At 51.3% G+C, this 22,992-nt stretch overlaps 1 protein-coding gene across 1 annotated transcript in view; it reads right to left on the bottom strand.

Annotated features, from left to right (window-relative positions):
* Positions 1-22,992, bottom strand: part of FAM178B (family with sequence similarity 178 member B) — an 81,618-nt gene that overhangs the window by 45,092 nt on the left and 13,534 nt on the right. The window contains exons 5-6 of the mRNA XM_027128627.1: positions 21,084-21,189; positions 17,462-17,546 (exon numbers count right to left, since the gene is read on the bottom strand). Of these exons, the coding sequence (XP_026984428.1) occupies positions 17,462-17,546; positions 21,084-21,189 (191 nt within the window). The remainder of the gene's footprint in view (positions 1-17,461; positions 17,547-21,083; positions 21,190-22,992) is intronic.

Below are 22,992 nucleotides of genomic sequence, written 5' to 3'. Positions count from 1 at the left end.
GTGTGGAAGCTGGGCCAGGAGCGCACGAGCAGCTCAGGCATGAACCTTCCCACCTGAGGGCCCCCCTCGATGGACCCCCACCATGTCACCAAAGACAAAAAGGTGACCCAGTAGAACCCCTGACCTCAGGGAGCTCACGTCTAGGAGGTAGAGGAGCCAGGCAGATAAACAAATACAAGAGAGTGTGTTCCCGCAAAAATCGAAGCCGGGGAAAGATAGGGAGGCTACTCGGGGAAGGGGAAATTAACTGGGGGCTGGGGGAGGCGGAACGGCAGGCGGGAAGCACACGCCCGGCAAAGGGACAGAAATGACAAAGAGCATGAAAGAGCCTGGCACATCCAGCGACCCAAGGCAAGAAACAGGGCGTCCTCAACGAGCTGAGGTGTCTCGGCAACGGTCCCGCGTGGCTGCAGAGCCAGCAGACGGTGGAACGGCCGGCGGAGGGTCTGAGTCCCGTCCAGGGACGAGCCTTGGGCCGCTCGGCATCGAGTGTCTCTCTCTGGAAACGTATACGGGTCGAGGCTCACCCAAGTAGTAATGAGACTCTGGGAGGAGGAAAAACCTTCTTGTTTGTTTATTTTTTTCCTCTTGGGCAGCTTAACAAGTCCGAGAAAGGTAATGCTACCCCTTGCCCGCTACACAAACTAGCTGGGAAGAATGAAGGCTGCAAAACACAATGAGAGAGGACTGTTTCCCTGAGCCTGAGCCATGGGGGACAGTGTGGGCAGCCGGTGACCTTGCCAGGGAGGGGAAGCCGGTGTGGCAAGAGAATCAGCCCAGCGGGGCAGCGACACCCTGCCCGCAGCCCTGGACCCGGCTCCCCGCGGCAGCCCCCGCAGGTGCCTCTGAAGCCCCGTGACAGCAGCAGTGCAGACCCCACCGGCCAGAGGCCCAGCCTGGCCTCGGCTCCTCTCCCTGCGCCTCCCCGGTGATCACTCCACACGCCCGCTCCACCCGGAGTTAAGGTGTCAGGAGCGGTCAGAGAAAGGGGCCTGGGTCACCTCGGGGTCAATCAGTCCCCATCCGACAGCCCGGGCAGTTGGTTAAGTGAGGACAGGCACCGAGAGCCCGTAATTAACGCTGCCCGTAAGTAGGCCATGTGCTCAGCTCTTCCCGAGCACGGTTTGCCCCGAAGGAGGGTTTTCTGGAGCTGACACAGAAGAAAAGTCTCGCGAACTCAGCTCCTCTACGCCCACAGCACGGTCATCTGAGGTGATCCCCCGGGGGAGCACCAGGGCCCTGGGCCGTGTCCAATGCCAGCGCCAACAGCCCCGCGCATCTGGGCTCTGTTTATTAACTGTGAATCTGAAAGCTCTCCTGGGATGGAACTGAGGCTTCGGGGGAAGTCAGGGGAAGAAAGGCATCAGGTCTGAAATAAAAGTGACTCTTCCATCTGCGACTCCGAAGCAGCTTTACGTCACGTAACCCACTCTCCTGGCACCATTTCCACTGAATGGGACAACCATGCCCATCCTGAGAACCCTCCTCAGCGCCGGCCGTGCCAGCCCCCCTGCCCGGGCCTGCTCACCCCTTCTTCACACCCACCAGGTCCCATCCTGGGCCTTAGGGGAGCGGAGTCTTCAGACATCTGTCCTTGTCCTCCCCCTCCCCGCCCCCAAATCGAGTTGCTAAGGAGCATTCTGGGTGTTGCAGGCGCCATCTGACTGGGTCCTGATTCTCTGACACCGTCTGAGACCCCTCAGTGCCACAGCAGGCGGAGTCCCCGTCAGCTGTAACGGGGGTGCTGGTTCCCAAAGGAACGCATCACACACCCGAGCGTGGGTGGGGCTCCCAACATCTAGGGGAGGCTTAAAATCGTATGGTTTCTTAACCTCCCAGCTCTGATTACTTAACTCCCCTCAGCACTCTTGTATTTAAATTGAAACTTGTTCTACATCACGGGCTTTAGTCAATCAGCTCTAGCCCTAGTCATTTAAAATTGTTATTCAGTCAACAGACAGCAAGTGAACAGCAGGCGATTAAAGTTCTGGTGTCATGGAGCTGAAGGTTTCATGGGGAAACAGACAACGCTCACGAAAAATAAACATACCGTGCCCGGGTGTGTAAGTGGCGGGGAAGGAAAGGGGTCAGGGTGACGCAGGGCGATGCTACGGGCGGGCGGAAGAGCCCTGCAGAGACCTGGGTCCAGCCAGGAGCCCGGCGTGTTGGAGCTGGTGCCAGGCCCAGGGGTGGGGGACGGCGGGAGGGGATGGGGACAGGGCCAGAGAGGCCTGGGAGAGGAGGGGAGGGGCCCGGCACCCAGCCCACAGACCCACCCCTCTGCGGGGCTGGGACGAAGGGCGAAGGAGACGCTATCAGAGGGATGATCAGAGTGTGCGGTAGAAACACAAAATCCTACCCAGCCCACATTTCAAGAACACGCACATTTCACTGCCCCAACTACAGCATGAGCACGGGACAGAGCCTCTCACGGCTTCCCCACAGAGCACCGCCCTGGCGGTGGGACCCTGATGCGCCCCGACCCAGACCCGCTCGCTGCTGCTCCGGCCTCTCACGCCCCCTGGCTCCCCCCCAGACCTGCGCTGCCCGCTTTCTTCCTAATTTCCTTCTTGTTCCTTCTCTGCTGGGCAACCCATCCTGCTGGCCCCTTGTTTTCCCTTTTCTTGCCATTCCCCCGGAGCTCAGGCCCTCCCCACGGGGCCCTAGAGCCTCCCTGCCTACCTCGCTGTATGTAACGCAGCGGGCGCCCACCCCTCCACACACACCCCTCACCACACACCACGCTACTCACACACACCCCCACACACGTACCGACACGCCCCACCACACAGACGCGTGCACACACACCACCCATTCACACACACGTACACACACATAGAGGCTCTGTCAGCCCCTGGTCTGCTGATCCACGAGCTGAGGGTGTGTGCAGGGCAGGTGACGCCGTCCCCAGGCCACCTCTCCTCTACTGCCCTCCGTAACTCACACCACTGCCCTGTGCCACCTAACACCGTTGAGCATTCCAGGCTCTGTGTGTAGGACAGACCTGCATTGAGCCAAACCACTGAACCCATGGTATCTGCTAGAATTAGATTCAGCTGCAAATAACAAAAAGCCCCGCCCCCCAACAAAACAAAAAACCCACCTGGGCTTAATAAGCTAGAGTTTTATTTCTCTCTGATGAAAAAGAAGCCTGGAGTGGGCAGCCACACAGTGGGGACCTGACTGTCCTGTGGGACCCTGGGTGATGTCGCTGCTCCACCGTTCTCAGCAGGTGCCTCTCCTTCTCAAGACCACCTGGCAGCCCAGGGTGGCTGCTAGAGGCCCAGCTATTATGTCTCACCTCCAGGCAGCTACTTCCTCACTTTGCTACTTTAGTACACATTCTTGAGTTGTTTTTAAGGATGCAAGGCCCCTTCAGTGTGACTCAGGAAGGCAGCAGCCAACTACCCTCTCAAGTTTCAAAAGCAAGAATTTGAGACTGATTCAGACTCAACCAAAGACGTCCCAGTAACGTCCCTGAATGCATGGCCCACCGGTTCTCTCTCACTTCGGATTTCTGAACCTGCAGTTTTGGGAATGGTCCTGACCTCTGGAATAAAATGAAACAGAAGACACCAGGGACTTCCCTGGTGGTGCAGTGGTTAAGAATCCTCCTGCCAACGCAGGCGACACGGGTTCAAGCCCTGGTCCGGGAAGATCCCACATGCCGTGGAGCAATTAAGCCTGTGCACCACAACTACTGAGCCTGCACTCTAGAGCCTGCGAGCCACAACTACTGAAGCCCGCGTGCCACAACTACTGAGCCCGCGCGCCTAGAGCCCGTGCTCTGCAACAAGAGAAGCCACCGCAATGAGAAGCTCGTGCAACACAACCAACAGCAGCCCCTGCTCACCACAATTAGAGAAAGCCCACGCACAGCAACGAAGACCCAATGCAGCCAAAAAAAAAAAAAAAAAAACCCCAAACCCCAAAATACAGCAACAACAACAGAAGAAAAGGTATCCGCACACAGCACCTTGGGCAGCAGACAGTCTAAGGGAAGGTGGTGTCTGCTGTATGTTCTGCATCGGGGGCCCAGCTAAGAACCTAAGGCAGTGGTTCTCAGACTTGTCTGCACAGTTTGGAATCACTTAGGGAGCAGCTTCAAATATTGCTGCCACCTGTGTCCACCCCCAGTGACTGTGGTTTAATTAGGGTGGGTGTGGCTTGGGTTCTGGAATTTTTAAGAAGTCCCAAGTGATTCTAATACCAGCCAAGTTCGGAAACCCCTGCGCTAAGGAAAGCCGAGGCCCTCACACCAGAGCGGCACCCTGGGGCCCATCCTCACTTGCTCTGGCTGATAATGCGGGCGGGGGAGAGGGAGGAATGAAAGGAAGGCAGCCCCAGGCCCGCATCACTCCCAGGGCTCCCAGCCTGGCTCCCAGCCTTTCTCAGCCTGGCCGCACGTCACGACCACCTGGGAGTTGAAAAAAAAATCCTGTGCCAGTACTATTCTACGTGTGTTCTGGGAGATCAAAGCTACCTGAGCCCAGCAGCTCATGGAGCGGCACCCTGTGACCCGGCTGTACAGGTGGTGGGTCAGAGTCAAAGGTCCAGGGAGCAGGGAGATGCCCGCTGAGCTGGGGTAAAGCACGCGTGCTGGTCCCCACGGGGCCCGCGGACCCCGTGTCCTGACCTTGGAGGAGCAGACAGGCAGCTCCCCAGCTGACTGACCGCGGGGTTTCAGAGGGTCTGGTGGGGAGAGATGCTGACGTCTGCTGTGGGCAACACACACGGTCCCGGAGACGTGGCCACTCACTCAACGGATATAGTCCGCGTCCTACCGTGTACTCGGCTCATGGAGCTGCCAGGGACGCAAGTGAAGGCTAAAACAAAAACGAGCAAAGACATGGTCCCTGAGCTCTGGGGCTCACAGCCCATCGGGAGAGACAATATGAATCGAAGAATCCACCCATCAGCTATAACCAGAGCCAAAAAGAGTGGGAAAGGGATAGTGGGAGTAGAGGAAGTGGGGGCTGGATGGGGGGTGGGAGAGGGGGGCAGTGCAGACCTGCCTCGGGAGGCAATGCTAGAGAGGCCATGTGAGCCCAAGGAAGAGGTAGAGTGAAGAAGGCAAAAGCCAGGGAGTTGCTGGGAGGAGGGAAGAGAGATCCTGGGTGGAGAAACCGGCACATGCAAAGGCCCTGCAGCAGGAGGACAGATGGGGGTGGGGGAAAGAAGGTCAGTGAGGCCGGAGCACAGAGAGCAAGACAGAGAAAAAGATAAAATGAGCTGGACTGGGGGGTCAGGCTGACCACATAGGAAACTGTGCACTCCATACAGAGAGTATGAAGCTCAGGCTTTCCAGCCCCCTAATTATCTGTAAAAATGGGAAAATAATAGTATCTACTTGTTGGACGGTTGTGGTGACTGAATGAGACTGGCCAAGCCCTGGGCTCAGTGCCTGGCATGAGCTCTCTAGAAATGTTAGCTATTATTCTTAATGAAACTACTTTTATCATCACCACAGACAATAACATGTTTCAAAAATGAGGATCAATTATGAAGCTGAATTACTGTTATTGTCGTGTTCCTGTTGAGGGCTCTGGAGGGGCCGTGCTGAGCCAACGACAGTTCCCAGTTCCGAGGGAGCTGGTGCCGGGTGGGGATCTCCCGGGTGGTCCTCAACGTGTCTTCCTGCCCATGTGGGTCCACACAACACTCTCGCAGCACCAGCGTGCTGGGGCGGCAGACCTGGATCCCGGCCTGACTCTTGGGGCCTGGGGACAGAGGCACCTGCGCTGTGAAGTTCAGAAGTGAAGGGCACCCACACATGAGCACAGGGTGGGCCCTGGGCCTGGCACGTAAGTGCTCCTTGTACGTGTGTGATCCACGAATAACAAGGCCATGTGGAGCCCTGAGGGGCCACTGTCCACAGGCTGGGCCTCCAGTCCGGGAGGCTCCAGGGGCTCTGGATGGATTGCTTCCTGCCACTCCAGCTGGAGACTGCCCCGCCCACCATGGGAGACAGATCAGGTGAAGGGAGGACAACTCCTCGTAAGACTGCGAAGAGCAGAGAGCGTCAACCGGATCTTATAGAACTAAGGAGTTTCTGACTGCTTGAAGACCATGCGAGGAAACAAAAAGAAAAACAGAAACCAACCAGCTGAGAACAGGCTGAGAGATACACGGCCAAAACAGAACTACAAAAGTGAAGAAGAGGCACAGACGGCATTTAGAACATTTGTGCTGCTTAGTTCCTTCAGTTTCTCTAATGATCTCCGATTTATAAAGAAGTACATTTTTGTTCTGATAACCGCTATCATTTTGAGCCGCCCCTGTACACCAGGTGTTTCACATACACAATTGCTGCTAACTGAAAACAATCCTTGGTGCTCAGTGCTGGCCCCTCAGGTGAGAACTGGGCATCTGACTGCCCAGTTCCACCTGTGTCCTGATGCCACTCCAATGCTGCTGCAGGGTTTTGCCAAGGGAGTGACTGTCGGACACCCTGACTCCACTCCATCCACCCCATCCTACACGCCAACACCAATCATGCAGCCCTGTGTTCCCATGATATGTGGCTGCTCAAAATTTCCAATAATGAGTCTGCCCAGAGCTCCAATCGAAGAATGCTTTTGCTGGTCTCCAAACTTTTTTTTTTTTAACTGGAGTATAGTTGCTTTACAATATTGTGTCAGTTTATACTGTATAGCAAAGGGAATCAGCTCTACAAATACATATATCCCCTCTTTTTTGGATTTCCTTCTCATTTAGGTCTGCTGGTCTTCAAACTTTTTTGATGGTACATATCTGTCATTAAAATTTTTTAAGTTATACCTCCAACAAATACACATTTATAAGCTATGTAATTGCACAGTGATACTAATATGTTATGTATGTGATATAACATATTAAAAAGAGAACTTAACGTGAGCTACGGTGATCTAAGTTTCCAACTTAAGAAACTGGGTGGGGGGGGGAACGATGGGGAGGGAAGCACATCGAACGCAAAACAAGCAGAAGAAAGGAAATAAAGGTAAGAGCAGAAATCGGTGAAATAGAAACAAAAAACTAAGGAAAATAAATGAAACCAAAAGCTAGTTCTTTGAGAAGATCAATAAAGTTGATAAACCTGTGACCTGACTGATCAGGAAGTAGAGAGAAACACAAATTACCAATATCAGAATGAGAAAGAGACCATCATCATTGATTCAACAGACATTAAAAGGATAATAAGGACTTCCCTGGTGGCTCAGTGGTTAAGAATCCGTCTGCCAGTGCAGGGGACCCGGGTTCAAGCCCTGGTCGGGGAAGATCCCACGTCTCGGAGCAACTAAGCCCACGTGCCACAACTACTGAGCCTGCGCTCTAGAGCCCACGAGCCACAACTACTGAAGCCCACGCACCTAATACAGCCAAAAATAAAATATAAATAAATTTTTAAAAAGGATAATAAGAGAATATTATGAAAAAGTCTATATCAATAAATTTGACAAGATGAATGGACACAAACTAACAAAGCTTACTTAAGAAGAAACAGATATCACAAATAAACATATATATATTTTTAAAAATCAGATTTGTAGTTTGAAATCTTCCCACATGAAACAAAGCTCAGATGGCTTCACTGGCTAATTTTACCAAACATTTAAGGAAGAAATAATACCAGTTCTACACAAACTCTTCCAGAAAATTGAGGAGAAGGGAATACTTCTTAACATATTCTATGAAACCAGCAGTATTCTGATACCAGAACCAGAAAGAGAAAAGTACAGACAAATATCCTTCATGCACATAAATGTAAGAGTTCTCAGCAAAAATTTACCAAGCTGAATCCAACAATACGTAAAAAATTAATATATTATAAACAAATAGGATTTATTCCAGAATGCAAGGATGAAGGAATAAACATTCGAAAATCAGTCAGTGTAATTCCCCATATTAAGAGACTAAAGAAGAAAAACCATATAATCATCTCAAAATCCAATATACATTCCTGATAAAAATTATCAGCAAAGTACAAGTTTATTAAGATTGTGGGATACAAGGCCAATCTGCAAAAATCAAGTGTATATCAGTACACTAGAAATTAATAATTTGAAAATGAAATTAAGAAAACAATTCCATTTACAATAGCATCAAAAAATACAATATTTATGGGCTTCCCTGGTGGCGCAGTGGTTGGGAGTCCGCCTGCCGATGCAGGGGAGGCGGGTTCGTGCCCCGGTCCGGAAGGATCCCACGTGCCGCGGAGCAACTGAGCCTGTGCACCACAACTGCTGAGCCTGCGCTCTAGAGCCTGCGAGCCACAGCTACTGAAGCCCGCGCACCTAGAGCCCGTGCTCCGCAACAAGAGAAGCCACTGCAATGAGAAGCCCGTGCACCGCAACAAAAAGTAGCCCCCACTAGCTGCAACTAAAGCCCACGCGCAAAAAAAAAGACCCAGGGCAGCCAAAAAAAAAAAAAAAAAAAAAAAATTTATTAAAAAAAAAAAGAAGATATACAGATGGCAAATAAGCCTATGCAAAGATCATCAGGTTTTAGGGAAATGCAAATTAAAACAATGAGCTACTGCCACATACTTCTTAAAAAGACTGACTATACCAAGTGGTAGGGAAGATGTGGAGCAACTGGAACTCCCCCTCACTGCTGGTGGAGATGGTATGACCACTTAGAGAAAAATAGTTTGGCAATGTCTTAACAACCTAAACACACATTTATTGTATGACCTAGCCTATCCACTTGTAGATGTTTACCCTAAGGGACCTCCCCACAAGGACTTGCATAACAATGTTTATAGCAGCTTTATTTTAATAGCCCCCAAACTGAAAACAACCGAAATGTCCACCAAGCCTTGACTGTGGTACTGCCCCGCAACAGAATACCACCCGGCTATTGAAAGGGATAAACTATGGATACACACAATAGCACGTGTGAATTTCAAAGTAATTGAAAGAAGCCAGACCAGAAAAAAAAAAAAAGAGCACCTACTGCATGGTTCCATTTATATAAAATTACAGAAAATGCAAACTAATCCGGAGTGACAAGAAGTAGATGGGTGGTTTCTTAGAGACAAAAGGGGAGAGAGATGAATTAATTACGAAGAGGCACAAGAAAACGTGGAGGGCAGGGGACAACGGATATAATTTTTTGATGTGGTGACAGTTTTATGGGTATATACCTGTGTTTCATGTATAAGTTGTACACGTTAAATGTGTATAGGTTCATGTATGTCAATTATGCCTCAACAAAACTGTTTTTAAAAAGATGAGTTAAAATGTTAATGTTTTCTTTTCACACCCTGGGGGCTCATCTACCTCCAGGACCCTTCAACTCTGGAGAAAACCCTGTCCAACTTGTGCTGTGTGGGCTGTGGCCTCTCCTGACACCCAGGGAGAGAGCTGGGAAACTCTTAGAAGAGAAACTCTCCACTGGAGGCAATTTCAGATGAATACCGAAATGACGGAAGAAAGATGGTATAAATACAACCTGTAAATATCAAAACATATATTATGTGGATTGTGCATTAATTCTGTTCCTGGAAATCATCACGAGAAACTGTTAATAAGGAGCACTTGGGGAGAGGAAGGGGCCGTGGGGAGTGGGCAGGGAGGGAGGCATTCGCTTTTCACTTTGCACCTTTCTCTTGTATTTGAATTTTCAGCACTTGGTACGTAGGGCACTTTTGACAAAATAAAACCAGGTTCCATTGGCTAGTGAGTTTATTGGTCATCTTTTGGTTTGTGTCCTTCTTTTTACAAGAAGCTACCTTATAGATATTACCTGGGAGGGAGGAAGGAAGGAAGGTTGAGAAGAGGGAGGAGAGAGGATACAAGCAACCAATGACAGAAAGGAAAGCCACCCGCAAAACGGGGCGCACCCAAGACAAATTACGACCCTGGAGCTCTGGGGACAAAGGGAAAAGCATGGTGACCAAGTGAGGAAGGACAAAGCGTCCAAAGACACTGCTCATGAAAACAAAACGAATTTGTTCTGAGAGCTAAATTTCTCGCCCACTTAAAAAACATCCAAAGAATGTACTGGCCAGGGTCTTTTATTCTGTTATATTCTCCCCTTCCCACACAACTATCATAGAAGCTGGCAGGGAATGGAATGAGTAGGTCAGAAGGAACATTGTCTTGGAAACTAGCGGGAAAGGAGCTACACCTGTTTTACTTCTCTTCCAAAGTATTTCCATCTCACTGATGGAGCCGCTCTTCTCCAGGCACTGCTGCCTAGTCAGTATGTTTGGCACTGAGTTACTGGCCAGTCCTACACCAGCACAGCCAAAACATGTTTGTTAGAGAAACATGAGGTCATTTCTCGCAAGCAATTAGTTGCACAAGAATATGTTTGCTTTCAAAACCAAACTCTGCCATAAAAAAACAACAAAACAAAAACTATTAGAGCTAATAAACGAGTTCAGCAAGGTTGCAGGATACAAGGTCAATACACAAAAATCTGTTGTATGCCTACACACTAGCAAGGAATGATCTGAAAAGAAAACGAAGAAAAGAATTCCACTTACGACAGTATCAAAAAGAATAAAATAATTAGGAATAAATTTAACAAAAGAAGTGTAAGACTTGTACACTGAAAACCACAAAACATTCTTGAAAGAAATTAAAGAAGATCTAAATAAACGGACAGATATCTCCTGCTCATGGATTAGAAGACTCAATATTATTAAGATGGCGGTAACACTCAAAGTCACTTACAGATTCAACACAATCACTATTGAAAGCCCAGCTGTCATTTTTGAAGAGACTAGTAAGCCAATCCTAAAATTAATATGGAAATACAAGAGACCCAGGATAGCCAAAACAATTTTGAAAAGAGCAAAGTTGGAGAACTCACACTTCCCAATTTCAAAACTTACTACAAGCTACCATAATCAAGAATTTGCAGTACTGGCATAAGGACAAATATGTGTGTGTGTATATACACACACACACACACACACACACGCACGCACACACATATATATCAATGGAATAGAACTGAGAGTCCAGAAATAAACTCGTACATCCATGGTCAACTGATTTTCCACAAGGGTGCCAAGATAACTCACTGTGGGAAAGAATAGTCTTTCAACAAATGGTCCTGGGACAAGTGGATATCCACATGCAAAAGACTGAAGCTGTACCCCTATCTCGCACCATATACAAAAATCAACTCAAAATGGATCAAAGACCTAAATGGAAACGCTAAAACTATAGAATTCTCAGAATAAAACATAAGGGAGGGACCTCCCTGGTGGTGCAATGGTTAAGAATCTGCCTGCCAATGCAGGGGACACGGGTTTAAGCCCTGGTCCGGGATGATCCCACATGCCACGGAGCAACTAAGCCCGTGCGCCGCAACTACTGAGCCTTCACCCTAGAGCCCGTGAGCCACAACTACTGAAGCCCGCACACCTAGAGCCCGTGCTCCGCAGCAAGAGAAGCCACCGCAATGAGAAGCATGCGCACCGCAAAGAAGAGTAGCCCCCGCTCGCCGCAACTAGAGAAAGCCCGCGCGCAGCAACAAACACCCAATGTAGCCAAAAATAAATAAATGAATAAACTAAATAAAAAATAAACAAACAAACATAAGGGAACATCTTCATGACCTTGGACTAGGCAGTGGTGTCTTGCTTGACATCAAAGTATGGGCAACAATAGAAAACAACAGCTAAATTAGACTTTATCAAAATTAAAAACTTCTGTGCATCAAAGGCCACCGTCAAGAGAATGGAAAGATAACCCACAAAATGGGAGAAAACATTTGCAAATCACACATCTGGTAAGGGTCTAATATCCAGAGTATATAAAAGAACTGCAGCTCAACAAAAAAATACAAACAATCCAATCACAAAATGAGCACAGCATTTGAACAGATACTTCCTCAAAGAAGATATACAAATGGCCAACAAGCACAGGAACAGGTGCTCAACATGCTTAGTCATTAGAGAAATGCAAACCCAAACCCACAAGGAGATATCACTTCACACCCACTAGTATGACTATTATCAAGAGATGGACAATAACAGACGTTGGCAAGGATGTGGAGAAATTGGAACCCTCAGACATGGCTGGTGCGAATGTAACATGACGCAGCCACTTCAGGAAATAGTTTGGCAGTCTTTCAAAAGGCTAAACATAGAGCCACCGTATTACCCAGCAATTCCACTCCTAAGCATATACCAGTGAGAACTAAAAACGTATGTCCCCGTGAACACTTGTGTGCCAATGTTCACAGTAGTGTTACTCACAAGGGCCAAAAAGTGGAAACGACCCAAGTGCCCATCAACTGACGAATGGATATAATGTGGTACAGCCATAAAATGCAATATTATTCGGCCGTAAAAAGGAATGCTACGACATGCATGAACCTTGAAAACATTATGCTAAGTAAAAGAAGCAAACACAAAAGGTCACATATTGTCTCATTTCATTTACATGAAATGTCCAGAATAAGCAAGTCCACTGAGACAGAAGGTAGATTAGAGGTTGCCAGGGGGCTGGGAGGAGTGGGGAGTGGGCAGTGACTGCTGAGGTCTGAGGTTTCTTTTTGCGGGTGATGAAAATGTTTCAGAATTAGACAGTGGTTGAACAGCTCTGTGAATCATACTGAATCATACACTTTAAAAGGGTGAATTATATGGTACATGAAATGTATCTAAATAACAACGACAACAACAATCTGTCCTAGTCTTGCCAAATATTAATGAAGCTTCACTACACCTGTAATGGCCCCCACTGTCCTCCAAGATCTGGCCCGAAACGTCCAGTCTTATCTCCTACTCAGCCCCTTAAAGGAAGCCCCACTCTCGCTGCTCCTGGCTTCCCCCCAATCTCTCCACAGCCAGGGCTATGCCCAGGGCTGCAAACCAGTAGAACTATATTCTATTCTATCTACAGTCAAATAGTCTGCAGATGGGTTCACAGTGGGGCGTTTTTGGGGTTTGTTTCCTAACAGAATTAGTTACCAACAGGAGATTTCACATAAACATCCGTATTCTGGCTACAACAGACTCTGCTGGCTGCCTATCCAAGAGCCATGCTCCCCCTCCTCCCTGGGAAGGGAACGCTCATTTCATCCTGGTGTCTGCTCGGGGCAAGTGGGTCCACCCCAGTGGAGGAAGCACATCAGCCCGTGGTGGAGAGCCACGGCAACAGAAACAGGCTCTGGCTGTTTGAGCAGAAAACAGTTTTATTAAATGTCAAAAACCGATTGACCTTAAAGGTTCTGAAGCTTGAACGCCAGGACACCTCACCTGCACAGTCCCGCGAGTGTTCTAGGTTAGGTAGGGAAGCCAGGCCGCAAGCAGCAGGCGATTCTCCGTGAACAGTTCTGGAAAATATCCGAGAGATCTAGGACAAAGAGCCCTGGTATTTACTTGGTATGATTTCTTGACTCATTTCTCAATGTTCCCTTTCATACTTAATTTTCCATGTAGTGAATTAGATGCTCCAGATGTTAGAATGACAAAGATTTAAAGCAGCTATTATGACTGTGCTCAAGATGGCAAATGAGAATATGCTCATGTTGAATAGGAACAAATACGAAATCCCAATAGAGAAACAGAAACTATAAAAAACAATAAAGGACTAGATGGAAATTCCAAAACTAAAAATTCAAATATTTGAAAGGAGGCTGGAAAAAAAAGAGTCTCCTGGATTCTACCCTGGAGGTATAGGATTCATGAGGCTGAAAATTCTTTAGACAAAGCCACGGTATTCAAAGGGTACCGGCAGGTAGAAGGGGTCTTCTAGAGCCTGTGATCCAGTTCTGTCTAATGAAACAAAATGGAAAGAATGTCCTGATAAAAAGAGAGAAAAATATATAAGAAGCAATGATCTCTTATCCCTCACCCTTATTTATCCTTTCTGCCTTGAACCCTGCTGTCTTGTGAGAACATGATGATGCCTGGAGCTACAGAAGCCATTCTGCAGCCTTCAGGGGGAGTAGTGGGAAGGGAGACACAAGCTAAGCCAGAGCCCTGGTGATGCAAATCTGTTGAACATACCATGGAACAACCTGCTTCTGGATTTCTTGTCATGTGAGATGATAAACTGTTCTTAATTGGACATCTGTTACTTACGAGTCCAAGTACATCCCAACTAAAACATAGCGTCTCTTGAAAATGGACAGATCTGGCAAAACGGCACGAGCCAGCCTCTTTAGACAGGCCAGGAGCTCTCTAGTCACCGATCTCACTAGGTCCCCACTGCAACCGCGTTTGCAATCCCTGCCCTACACGTCTTTTGGGAGATGAATCAACCGCTCCCTCTTCTACAAAGCACTTCCCGATTCCTGCCTCCCCCGTCTAACTAGAAGTAGTTCTGCCTCTGCCTCCTCTCTATCTCCTATTGTAATTGGACACTTAATCCCCTCCCACCTATCAGCCCCCTGAGGGCAGGAACCATCTTCTTAAACCAGGAAAACAATTCCCACCTTACTCCAATCCTCCAGCAAACGGTGGGCTCTCAGCCCTTAGCCCCAGTCGCCCGGAGCACACCCATGACGGTCAACTCTGAAGCCTGGATCCCAGGCCCTGCCAGAGACCCGGCCTCACCCGGGTTCTCCCCTTACTCAGGAAGCAGGCTGTGATGAAGGCGATTGTGTAAGACCTTTCCCGGGATAATCTAGGAAGAACCTCTGGTCAGCTACATATTCCAGAAAAAGATGGAAATTTACACACCTGCAAGTCTCCCCCATTTTACAAAAGAGAAAGGCCAGGCAACTTGAAAACTCACATACCAATCACAGATCCAAAGCCCCACAGTTCTGCCCCAGAGGGCAGTGCCCCACAGAGCACCTCAAGTCGTTGACAAATCTGAGAAACATGACTTCCTTTTGCATCAATCCTGGATCTAATTTAACCATACAAATGCTCCCTGAACTAGCAGTTGATTTCCAGTTCCAGCTTTTGGTAGATTCTCTCCTGGCACCTGGCTCTTGACTCTGGGCTTGGCCTTTACTTTTTAAAACTTATGTAAAAAACACATAACGTAAAAGTTGCCATCTTAACCATTTTTTTTCATCTTAACCATTTTTAAGCGTACAGTTCAGCAGTGTTAAGTACATTCACATTGTTCACCATCACCACTACCCATTTCCAGAACTTTTTCATCATCCCAAACTGAAACGCTGTACCCATGAACAACTAACCTCCCATTCCCCCTCCCCTAGCCCCTGGCAACCACCATTCTACTTTCTGTCTCTATGAATTTGACTACTCTAGGTACTTCATATAAGAGAAATCCTACAGTATTTATCTTTTTGTGGCTGGCTTATTTCACTTAGCACAATGTCCTCAAGGTTCATCCACGTTGTAGCATGTGACAGAATTTCCTTCCCTTTTTTTTCAAAGATTTTTTGAATGTGGACCATTTTTAAATGTTTCATTTAATTTGTTACAATGTTGCTTCTGTTTTATGTTTTGGTTTTTTGTCTGCCAAGCGTGTGGGATCCTGGCTCCCTGACCAGGGATGGAACCCACACCCACTGCATTGGAAGGCGAAGCCTTAACCACTGGCCCACCAGGGAAGTCCCAGAATTACCTTTCTTTTTAAGGCTGAATAATACTCCACTGCATGTATAGACCACATTTTGCTTATCCATTCAGGCGTCAGTGGACGATTGGGATTTGGGTCCCTTCCGCCATTTGGGTGTTGTGAGTGATGCTGCTGTGAACACGGGGGTACAAATAGTCCCCGCTTTCCCTTCTTTTGCGAACCAGGCCTTTGCCTTTGCCCAAACCAATCAAGATCCTGACCTTGGGCACAGCATTCTGTGGCCCAGTCTCTATTCCAACGGGAGGGAAAGAGACATCCTCCCCCCCCCTCCGCCCCCACCTTAATGCCGGGAGAACCGCTCTGCAGTGGAATGAGCTACCAGAGCTGAACTCAAGGGCCCGTTCCCGGGTCCACCCCATCCCAGTGGAGGGCGAATCACGGACAATGTGGCAAGAAGCAAAGAAGAGTGGGACGTCCCCTCTGCCTCAGCGGGAGGAGACACAGACCACCTCGCGCAGGAGAAGAGTGGGACAAGGGAGGCCTCTGTTCCCCAAAGCGCAGGCCTGCCACAGAGGCGTGAAAGGGCAGCCCAGGCTGCAGGGGCAGAGGTTATGCAAAGGGAGAGGAGGCCGAGACTGGCGCTATTCAGAGGACCTCAGTTAGAGGGTCCCAGGTGTAGGGGCAGGGGCGGGGGAGGGGGGAGTGGGAGGAGTCTGGAATGCTCTAATGTGACAGATGGCCCCCAGCTCAGCCAACGCCTGGAGGGGAGGCACAAATGCAGAAATTCAAAGGGCTGCTTGCCGGTGGTGGTGGTGGGGGGTTAATGGTGCATCATGGGCCTATAACCTTGGCCTTCAGAGCTACGTGCTTCCATGTTTTAGCGGGAGCGTGGGCAGACTGCAGCTGGTGGGCGAGGGCGCGGTCTGGAAACCTGTGGATCCCTCTCGCTGTCTGCCCTAAGCACCTTTCAATCGGTTACATGATATTTTTTGGTGCCAAAGTGTCTAGGTTCAGGCACCAAACGATGACAGCCCGGTAAGGGTGCAGCCACAGAAGGGGAAACTAATTGCTTCTGTGGAACTCTGAACATCTGAAAGGGTAAACATGACTCAGGTACTTCCCTGGTGGCGCAGTGGTTAAGAATCCGCCTGCCAATGCAGGGGACAGGGGTTCGAGCTCTGGTCTGGGAAGATCCCACATGCCTCCAAGCAACTAAGCCAGTGCGCCACAACTACTGAGCCTGCGCTCTAGAGCCCACGTGCCACTACTGAAGCCCTCGCACCTAGAGCCCGTGCTCCACAACAAGAGAAGCCACCGCAATGAGAAGCCCGTGCACCGCAACGAAGAGTAGCCCCCGCTCGCTGCAACTAGAGAAAGCCCACGCGCAGTAACAAAGACCCAACGCAGCTAAAAATAAGTAAATAAACTAAAAAAAAAAACAAATAAAAATAACTTAAGTGTATCCTTTACATGTCAGGACCAAGGTACAGACTCAAAGCTCTCACTCCAGCCCAGTCCAAACTTAGGGGCTCCGCTGATGCCCTAGGAGCTGAGGAGGGCTGTGGGTAGGGGCACAGCTTCAGGGCCCTCCCCCTTGGTGACTCCAACCCAAAGAGCTTCCCTGATTTGATGCAGATGTTCCTGGAACCCACCCAAGCAAACTGGGGCTCTCAGGAAGAAGCTGGAGGCAAGCTGTCCTCGTAAATCCAGAGAACCCAGCTCCCAGACTGTTCCAGGATCCTAAGGCTGTGAAGTCAGCCTGGACTTGGCCCTGGTGACATGGAGCTGAGGCCAGAGAAGGTGCTGGGGAGCCTGTTGGCTCAGCTTTTTACTAACGCAGGAGCCAGAGCCAAAGATGGCCTGATGTCTCCGTGTCCCGGTGATGCAACACCCCCACTAGCACCTCTCCCACACACTGGGCTGGGGCGGTGCAGGGCTGAGAGCTGAGTACTATGTAGGCTCTCGAGCTTGGGTACCCAGCATGCCAGCTGCTGCCCTGCACCCGAGGTACTGACCAGACGGACGGAAGAGCCCATCCACGCTGAGGTCCCACAGGAGACCAAAGGCTCCCAAAGAAGTTTCTGGAGGCCATGTCAGCAGCTAGGAGGAGAAGAAAAAAACAGGTTAGCTGGGTCATTCCTATGGAGTAATAGCAGAAACCTTTATTACGCCATATTAAATACGTCCCATTTAATCCTCACGAATCCACACAGTAGAAGGATATTGTCATTATTGCTGCTTTACAGATGAAGAAACCAAGCTCAGAGAGGTCAAGCAACTTCCCCAGGGTCACAGAGCAACGAAGCAGAAAAGCCAGGATTCAATCCCAGGTCTATGTGACTTGAAATCTCCTACTCTGTCCACCTCCCTGTGTGGGAGTCTTGGTCCTTCTGCCCCTCACTCCCTGTGGTCACAGCCACGCCCCTCCAGGGCAGGAACCGGTGTAGGGAAGAGAAAGAGCTCAGCGGCACTGACTACCGTCAGCTGTACAAGATAAAGTGCGGCCCCTCTTCGAGGCCCTCACATCACTTCCAGGCCAGGGCCTTCACTCCGAACATCTGAGCCTCGGGAGCCCACCGGCTCTGGGAGGTCCTAGGTACTGAGTGCGGATCCTCAACAAGCTGGTGGGGGGAGGGTGGGCAGGGCACCCACCTGACTCAAACGCACTGGGATTCTTATTCGAACACTCCTTGAGTCTGCGGCCACAGCTGGGGATTTGGAACGTGAACAGAGTGTGACATGGAGACATGCACCCTCCCCACCAGCGCCATCCAGTCCGGGGACACACAGGTGAGGCCAGGCCACGCCGTGCAGCACACCATCCTCCCTCTGGAGAGTGCCGAGGAAAGCCCGCTGCAGTGGGCGCTCGGTTCAGGACCAAGGCTCCCACCCCCACGGGCTGGGCATTGCTGCTGGCTGACTGACCTCGGACAGAGGGAGTCCCTCACCCAAGGTCACACCCCCCTCTCCAAGTGCAGCCTTCGTCTGATAACTAGCCGATGCTGGGGTCCAAAGGCCAGGACCCCTTGCCTCAAATGGGACAACTCTAAAGGGTAATCCCAGTTCCAGAGCACCCCAGGACTGGCCGTGGCCTGGCATGCAGTTGCTTTGCTACTCGGCTTCTCCTTCTGCCCCGGCCCTGCTGCCCTCCCTCCCTCACAGGGGCGGCTTCCTGCTTCCCAGGGATCTGACCTAAGACACGAGAACCCTGCCTCCCTCTTCCTTTCCTAACTTTTTTATAGTCGAACACGTGATCGTTCCCCAACAAGAATACAAATTCACTGACAGCATAAGCTTCCTGCTTTTGTCTGCCCTCCCCAGCAAAGCTCACCTGGGAAGCATACACTAGGGCTCCAGTGACGAGCTCACACAATTCACGAGCACTAAGGCTGAAGCCTACTCACCCAGCGCCCACTGTTCACCCCACTGAAGCCCCCGGCTTCAGGGAGGGTGGCGGACAGCAGGAACTAGTCTCTATGGGGACACAGGATGGCCTTTCCAGAGAGTTGAAGGAGCAGGGTTGGAGCGGTCTGCTCAACTCCCCCACCCCCTAGCTCTCAGAATCAACCCCGGGTATGCATGTGGGACCCCAGCAGCCCTGTGAGCCTGCTCCCCTAGCTGCCTTTGATTGGGGGTGGTCACTGAACCCCTCTTAGGCCAATCAGACTCTCTTTCCTGAGAATTTACTTAGCCATGGAGCCTGGGGTACAGAGAGAAGCCGAAAGCTTGTCCTAGGATCCCAACCCTTGTCCAACCTGGTTCCAGCTCACCCTGAGGCCCAGCTGTATCCCTGCCCTTGGATCCCACGAACCGCCCCTGCACCTTCATCGGAGCGCCACCCGCCCCAGCAGCTTCAGGCAGCCCCCGTGGATCTGTGCCTCTCACTAACAGCGCGCGGTTCTGAAGTATGCGGAACCCCATGGCCACGTTCTACGCATCTACCTGGGACACCATTTCCAGGACCTTTCTGTCCCTAGAGCTCAGCATGTAGCCTGTCCTGAACCAAGGTCTGCAAAAGAACCAATGCTACTGTTGCTGTGGGAAAATAAGTTCCAAGTGACAAGAAAACCAAAACCTCGGAAGTGAAACATCAGAGCCCATCCTAAAGCCTGTAGTGTGATCACGTGAGTGGCAGACAGCAGCTGCCCTGGTCCTCCTTCCCCTCCGGAGACAAAGATGTTGGGCAGGGTCTCCCCCAGAAGAGGTCCCCAAGGCCAAGCGCACCCCTTTCACTGATCTGACTTTAGCCGTGGGCAGGGAGAGGAGCTGCTTTGTTTCTCCTTGCTGGAGATGGAGAACCTGACCTCCGTGCTAACTTCATTTCTTCCAGATGATGCCCAGACCCTGGGCAGAACCTCGGGGGGCTATAAGGACAAGGCAGCTCACAGGATTTCCTCACTCAGCCTTCGCGTGGGACTACCGACCCCAGTTTACAGAGTGGAAACTGAGGCACGGAGCTGATGTTAAATAACTCCCCAAGTCACACAGTAGTATGTGGAGGAGCAGGGCTCTGTCCTCTGCTCTCGGGGACCCCTCAGGTGACAGATGTGGGGGGAGAGACAAGGCGGGGCTCGCTCACGCCTCCACGCCGTGTCAGGGTCACACAAGGACCCTCTGTGGGCGACATCTCAGACCGGCTCTTTGTGCCTCCGATGCCCGACTTTGCGTCTGTCGTGCGCTGAGCAAGGAGAAAGAAGCCTGCACTGAGTGTGGACGGAGAATAATGGCCGCTCTGTTCCCTGTGTGGCCTGGGCCCGGGGGAGGGGCAGGGCAGGGCCGATGGGATGGAGCCCAGAGGGAAGGAGAGAGAGCCAGAGGGCTCCTTCTGGAAGGCAGCCAGCCTGCCGAGGCCGAGGAGTTCCGAGGACAATCCGCCCCGCAGGGTGGCTCTAATTCACGGCTGGGGTCCAGGCTCCAACTGGCAGGAATGGGACCAGCTGGAACTTGGGACCTGCCGGTCCCCGGGCAAGGGAAGGTCCTGGGTGGGGGCCAAGGCTGCATCCCCGTGCCCCGCGTTCAGATCCCAGCAGCTGGTTCCCGGGCCTTCCCTGCTGGCTTCTCACTGTCTTTCTCAGCGCAAAGGTTCTGAGCCCCGGGCAGAATGCATGTGCCCCTGGCAGCAACCGGAACGGAAGGGAGGGGAAGACAGAGCAGCTGTTCTAGGCTTTTCCAGCCGACCTACAACTCCACGGCGGGAGGCAAACACCCGAGCACCCCAGCTCAGCATTCACCAGGGCCCTCACACCTGCAAGGCTGCCGCAGGGCTGTGCTCCCGCTGCCCATGGGACGAGGGCCGGGACCTGTGACTTGGAGATGAGCCTGGACACAAGGCGAGCAGGTGCTCACACCTGCTGAGCGGCCCTGCCGGAATCACACAGAGGGCCTCTGGGGGCAAAGCAACACCCTGTGAGGCACACGCTCTGGGGGGACCGGAGTGAAGACAACAGACCGGTCCCTGCACCTCCCTGTCTCTGTCATCACAAGCCCCCCTCCCTCCTCCAGCCTCAGCTGGGACAAACCCAGCAGCACCCAAGGCCAGAAGAAGAGGGTGGGTGCCCAGCCCCCCCTGCCAGCGGCCCTGCCCAGACTGTTGTGCCGGCACGCTCCCGCCCCCTGGCGGCAGGCCGCGGTGCTCACCTGGAACAGCCACCGGAGCAGGGGCACGGGGCGGAGGCCCGAGGGCAGGTAGAGGCTGCTCAGGAGGCCGCTGCGCAGGAAGGAGAGCTGCTGGGCCGGCGGGGAGCTGTGGGAGCAAAGGGACAGAGGGGCGAGGTCAGGGAGGGAGCCTCCTCAACACGCCTGTCTTGGCGAGGCTGGGTTCAGGGGGATGGTTCACATTTCCGCTTCACCGGGATGCTAGAAGCGCGTCAGTCCCTGCTCTGGACAAAACTGCTGGTGGAGCCCTGGTGCGAGCACCCGCTGGAAGGTAAAACAACCCGTGGCACCATCAGAATCATCTGCTGTCCACGAACACATGTCACAGTAGGGTTTTTTGTTTGGTTGGTTTTGGTTTTTCTTTGGCCATGCCGTGCGGCATGCGGGATCTTAGTTCCCCGACCAGGGACCGAACCCGGGCCATGGCAGTGAAAGTACTAAGTCCCAACCACTGGACTGCCAGGGAACTCCCTTCACAGTGTTTTAAACACACGACTGAGGAATACAGTTTGTCCTTCCCATTTGACGGGGGTGGGAGGAAACTGAGGTATTTACCAGGGTTGTGAAAAGGACCTGCGTTGCAATGAGGAGAGGGGCCTGGGAGTCGCACCTTTTAGCTGAGGGCTCCGGGCTGCAGCGGGCGGACAGAATTACCCATGGGGCCCACGTGGAGCCAGCATCCGGGGTCTGGTTACACAGAGCGTGTCTGCCCCGTCTTGTGTTTTTCCGAAACAAAGGGGACACCTGAGAAGATGGGAAAGTAACAGAAAGGGGCCCAAGACGGGGAAGTTTTGGGAAGGAAATAACCACCAAGGGTGCCACGTGGGATCCTCTGGAAACCACGTGAGCAGCGACGGTCCCAGGGCCAAGGGGGAAGGGCGCTCAGACTCCATACTCCTGGGGCCCTAACCTGCGATTCCATTCCCGACTGGATCCGGCGGGGCCTTTCCCTCCCGCCAGGAGCTGCTGGCGTGGAGAGGAGCCCTGCTTTGAGTACACTGTTGCCCCGATAGATCATCTGGACCCACAGGATCCCACGTCCCTGTACAACGAGGAGCTGATATATTTTGTGCGGTTTTAGGGCCTCTGGTGGAAGGTGCTTCGTTTCAGAGGGGCTGGCTGGACTGCATCACCCTCTTGTACTCCTGGACGTCCCGTGGAGGCTGGGTGTGGGGTAGGATTCTCCCACTCCGTCCGTGTTTGGTGAATGCCTCTTCGCTCTCTTTCTAGATAACGTCCTAAAGGCAATTAATAAGGATTCCAGAAAATGAAAAAGTAACTTCGTGTTTGTTCTTCTTTTTTAATGGCCAAATCCCGGCAAAGAGCATTTCAGACAGCATTTAAAGTCATGACTCGAGAGAGAAAGTTCCTCGGTCAGCCCAACCTCCTCCTCTCTTTTTTAAAAAGGACATCATACTTTAATCTGCCAGGAACAGAATGCTCCAAAACAAAGATTCTCCTCGGAGCCAAGCTGCTGTCTGCTTGAGTATATCCAGGCAATTTACAAATTGTATATGTCTTTTTCTTTTTTTTAAATCATTTAGGTTCAGAGAAAGCAACTTTGTTCCTGTGCTTGTGAAGCTGGCCGTTCTAAAACAGTCCTTTATTTGCACATACAAACACATGTGCACCCCAGGGCTGCTGGCACACACCACTCTGATCCCCGTGCTCAGTCACACGGACACTTTCATGGACTGACTCCCGCGATGCATGCGTGGTTCAAGCACAGCACCCCGAACACTAGACGATACCCAAGCACACCGTGTCTGGAGGGCCTCACAAATTGGCAGGACCTGGCCAGGGGCCATGTGGTAAGGAGGCTGGGGCTCCGGGGACTCTAGGAGACTCTGGCTCTGGCATTCTGCTCGGGGGGCACCCGCCAGCTTCTCAG

This window comes from Aethalodelphis obliquidens, unplaced genomic scaffold (assembly GCF_003676395.1).
Source record: "Aethalodelphis obliquidens isolate GAN/ISIS:26980383/991018 unplaced genomic scaffold, ASM367639v1 scaffold35, whole genome shotgun sequence".
Taxonomy (NCBI): Eukaryota; Metazoa; Chordata; class Mammalia; order Artiodactyla; family Delphinidae; genus Aethalodelphis; species Aethalodelphis obliquidens.
The sequence above is the reverse complement of the archived record's forward strand: the minus strand, read 5'-3'. Positions and strand labels throughout refer to the sequence as shown.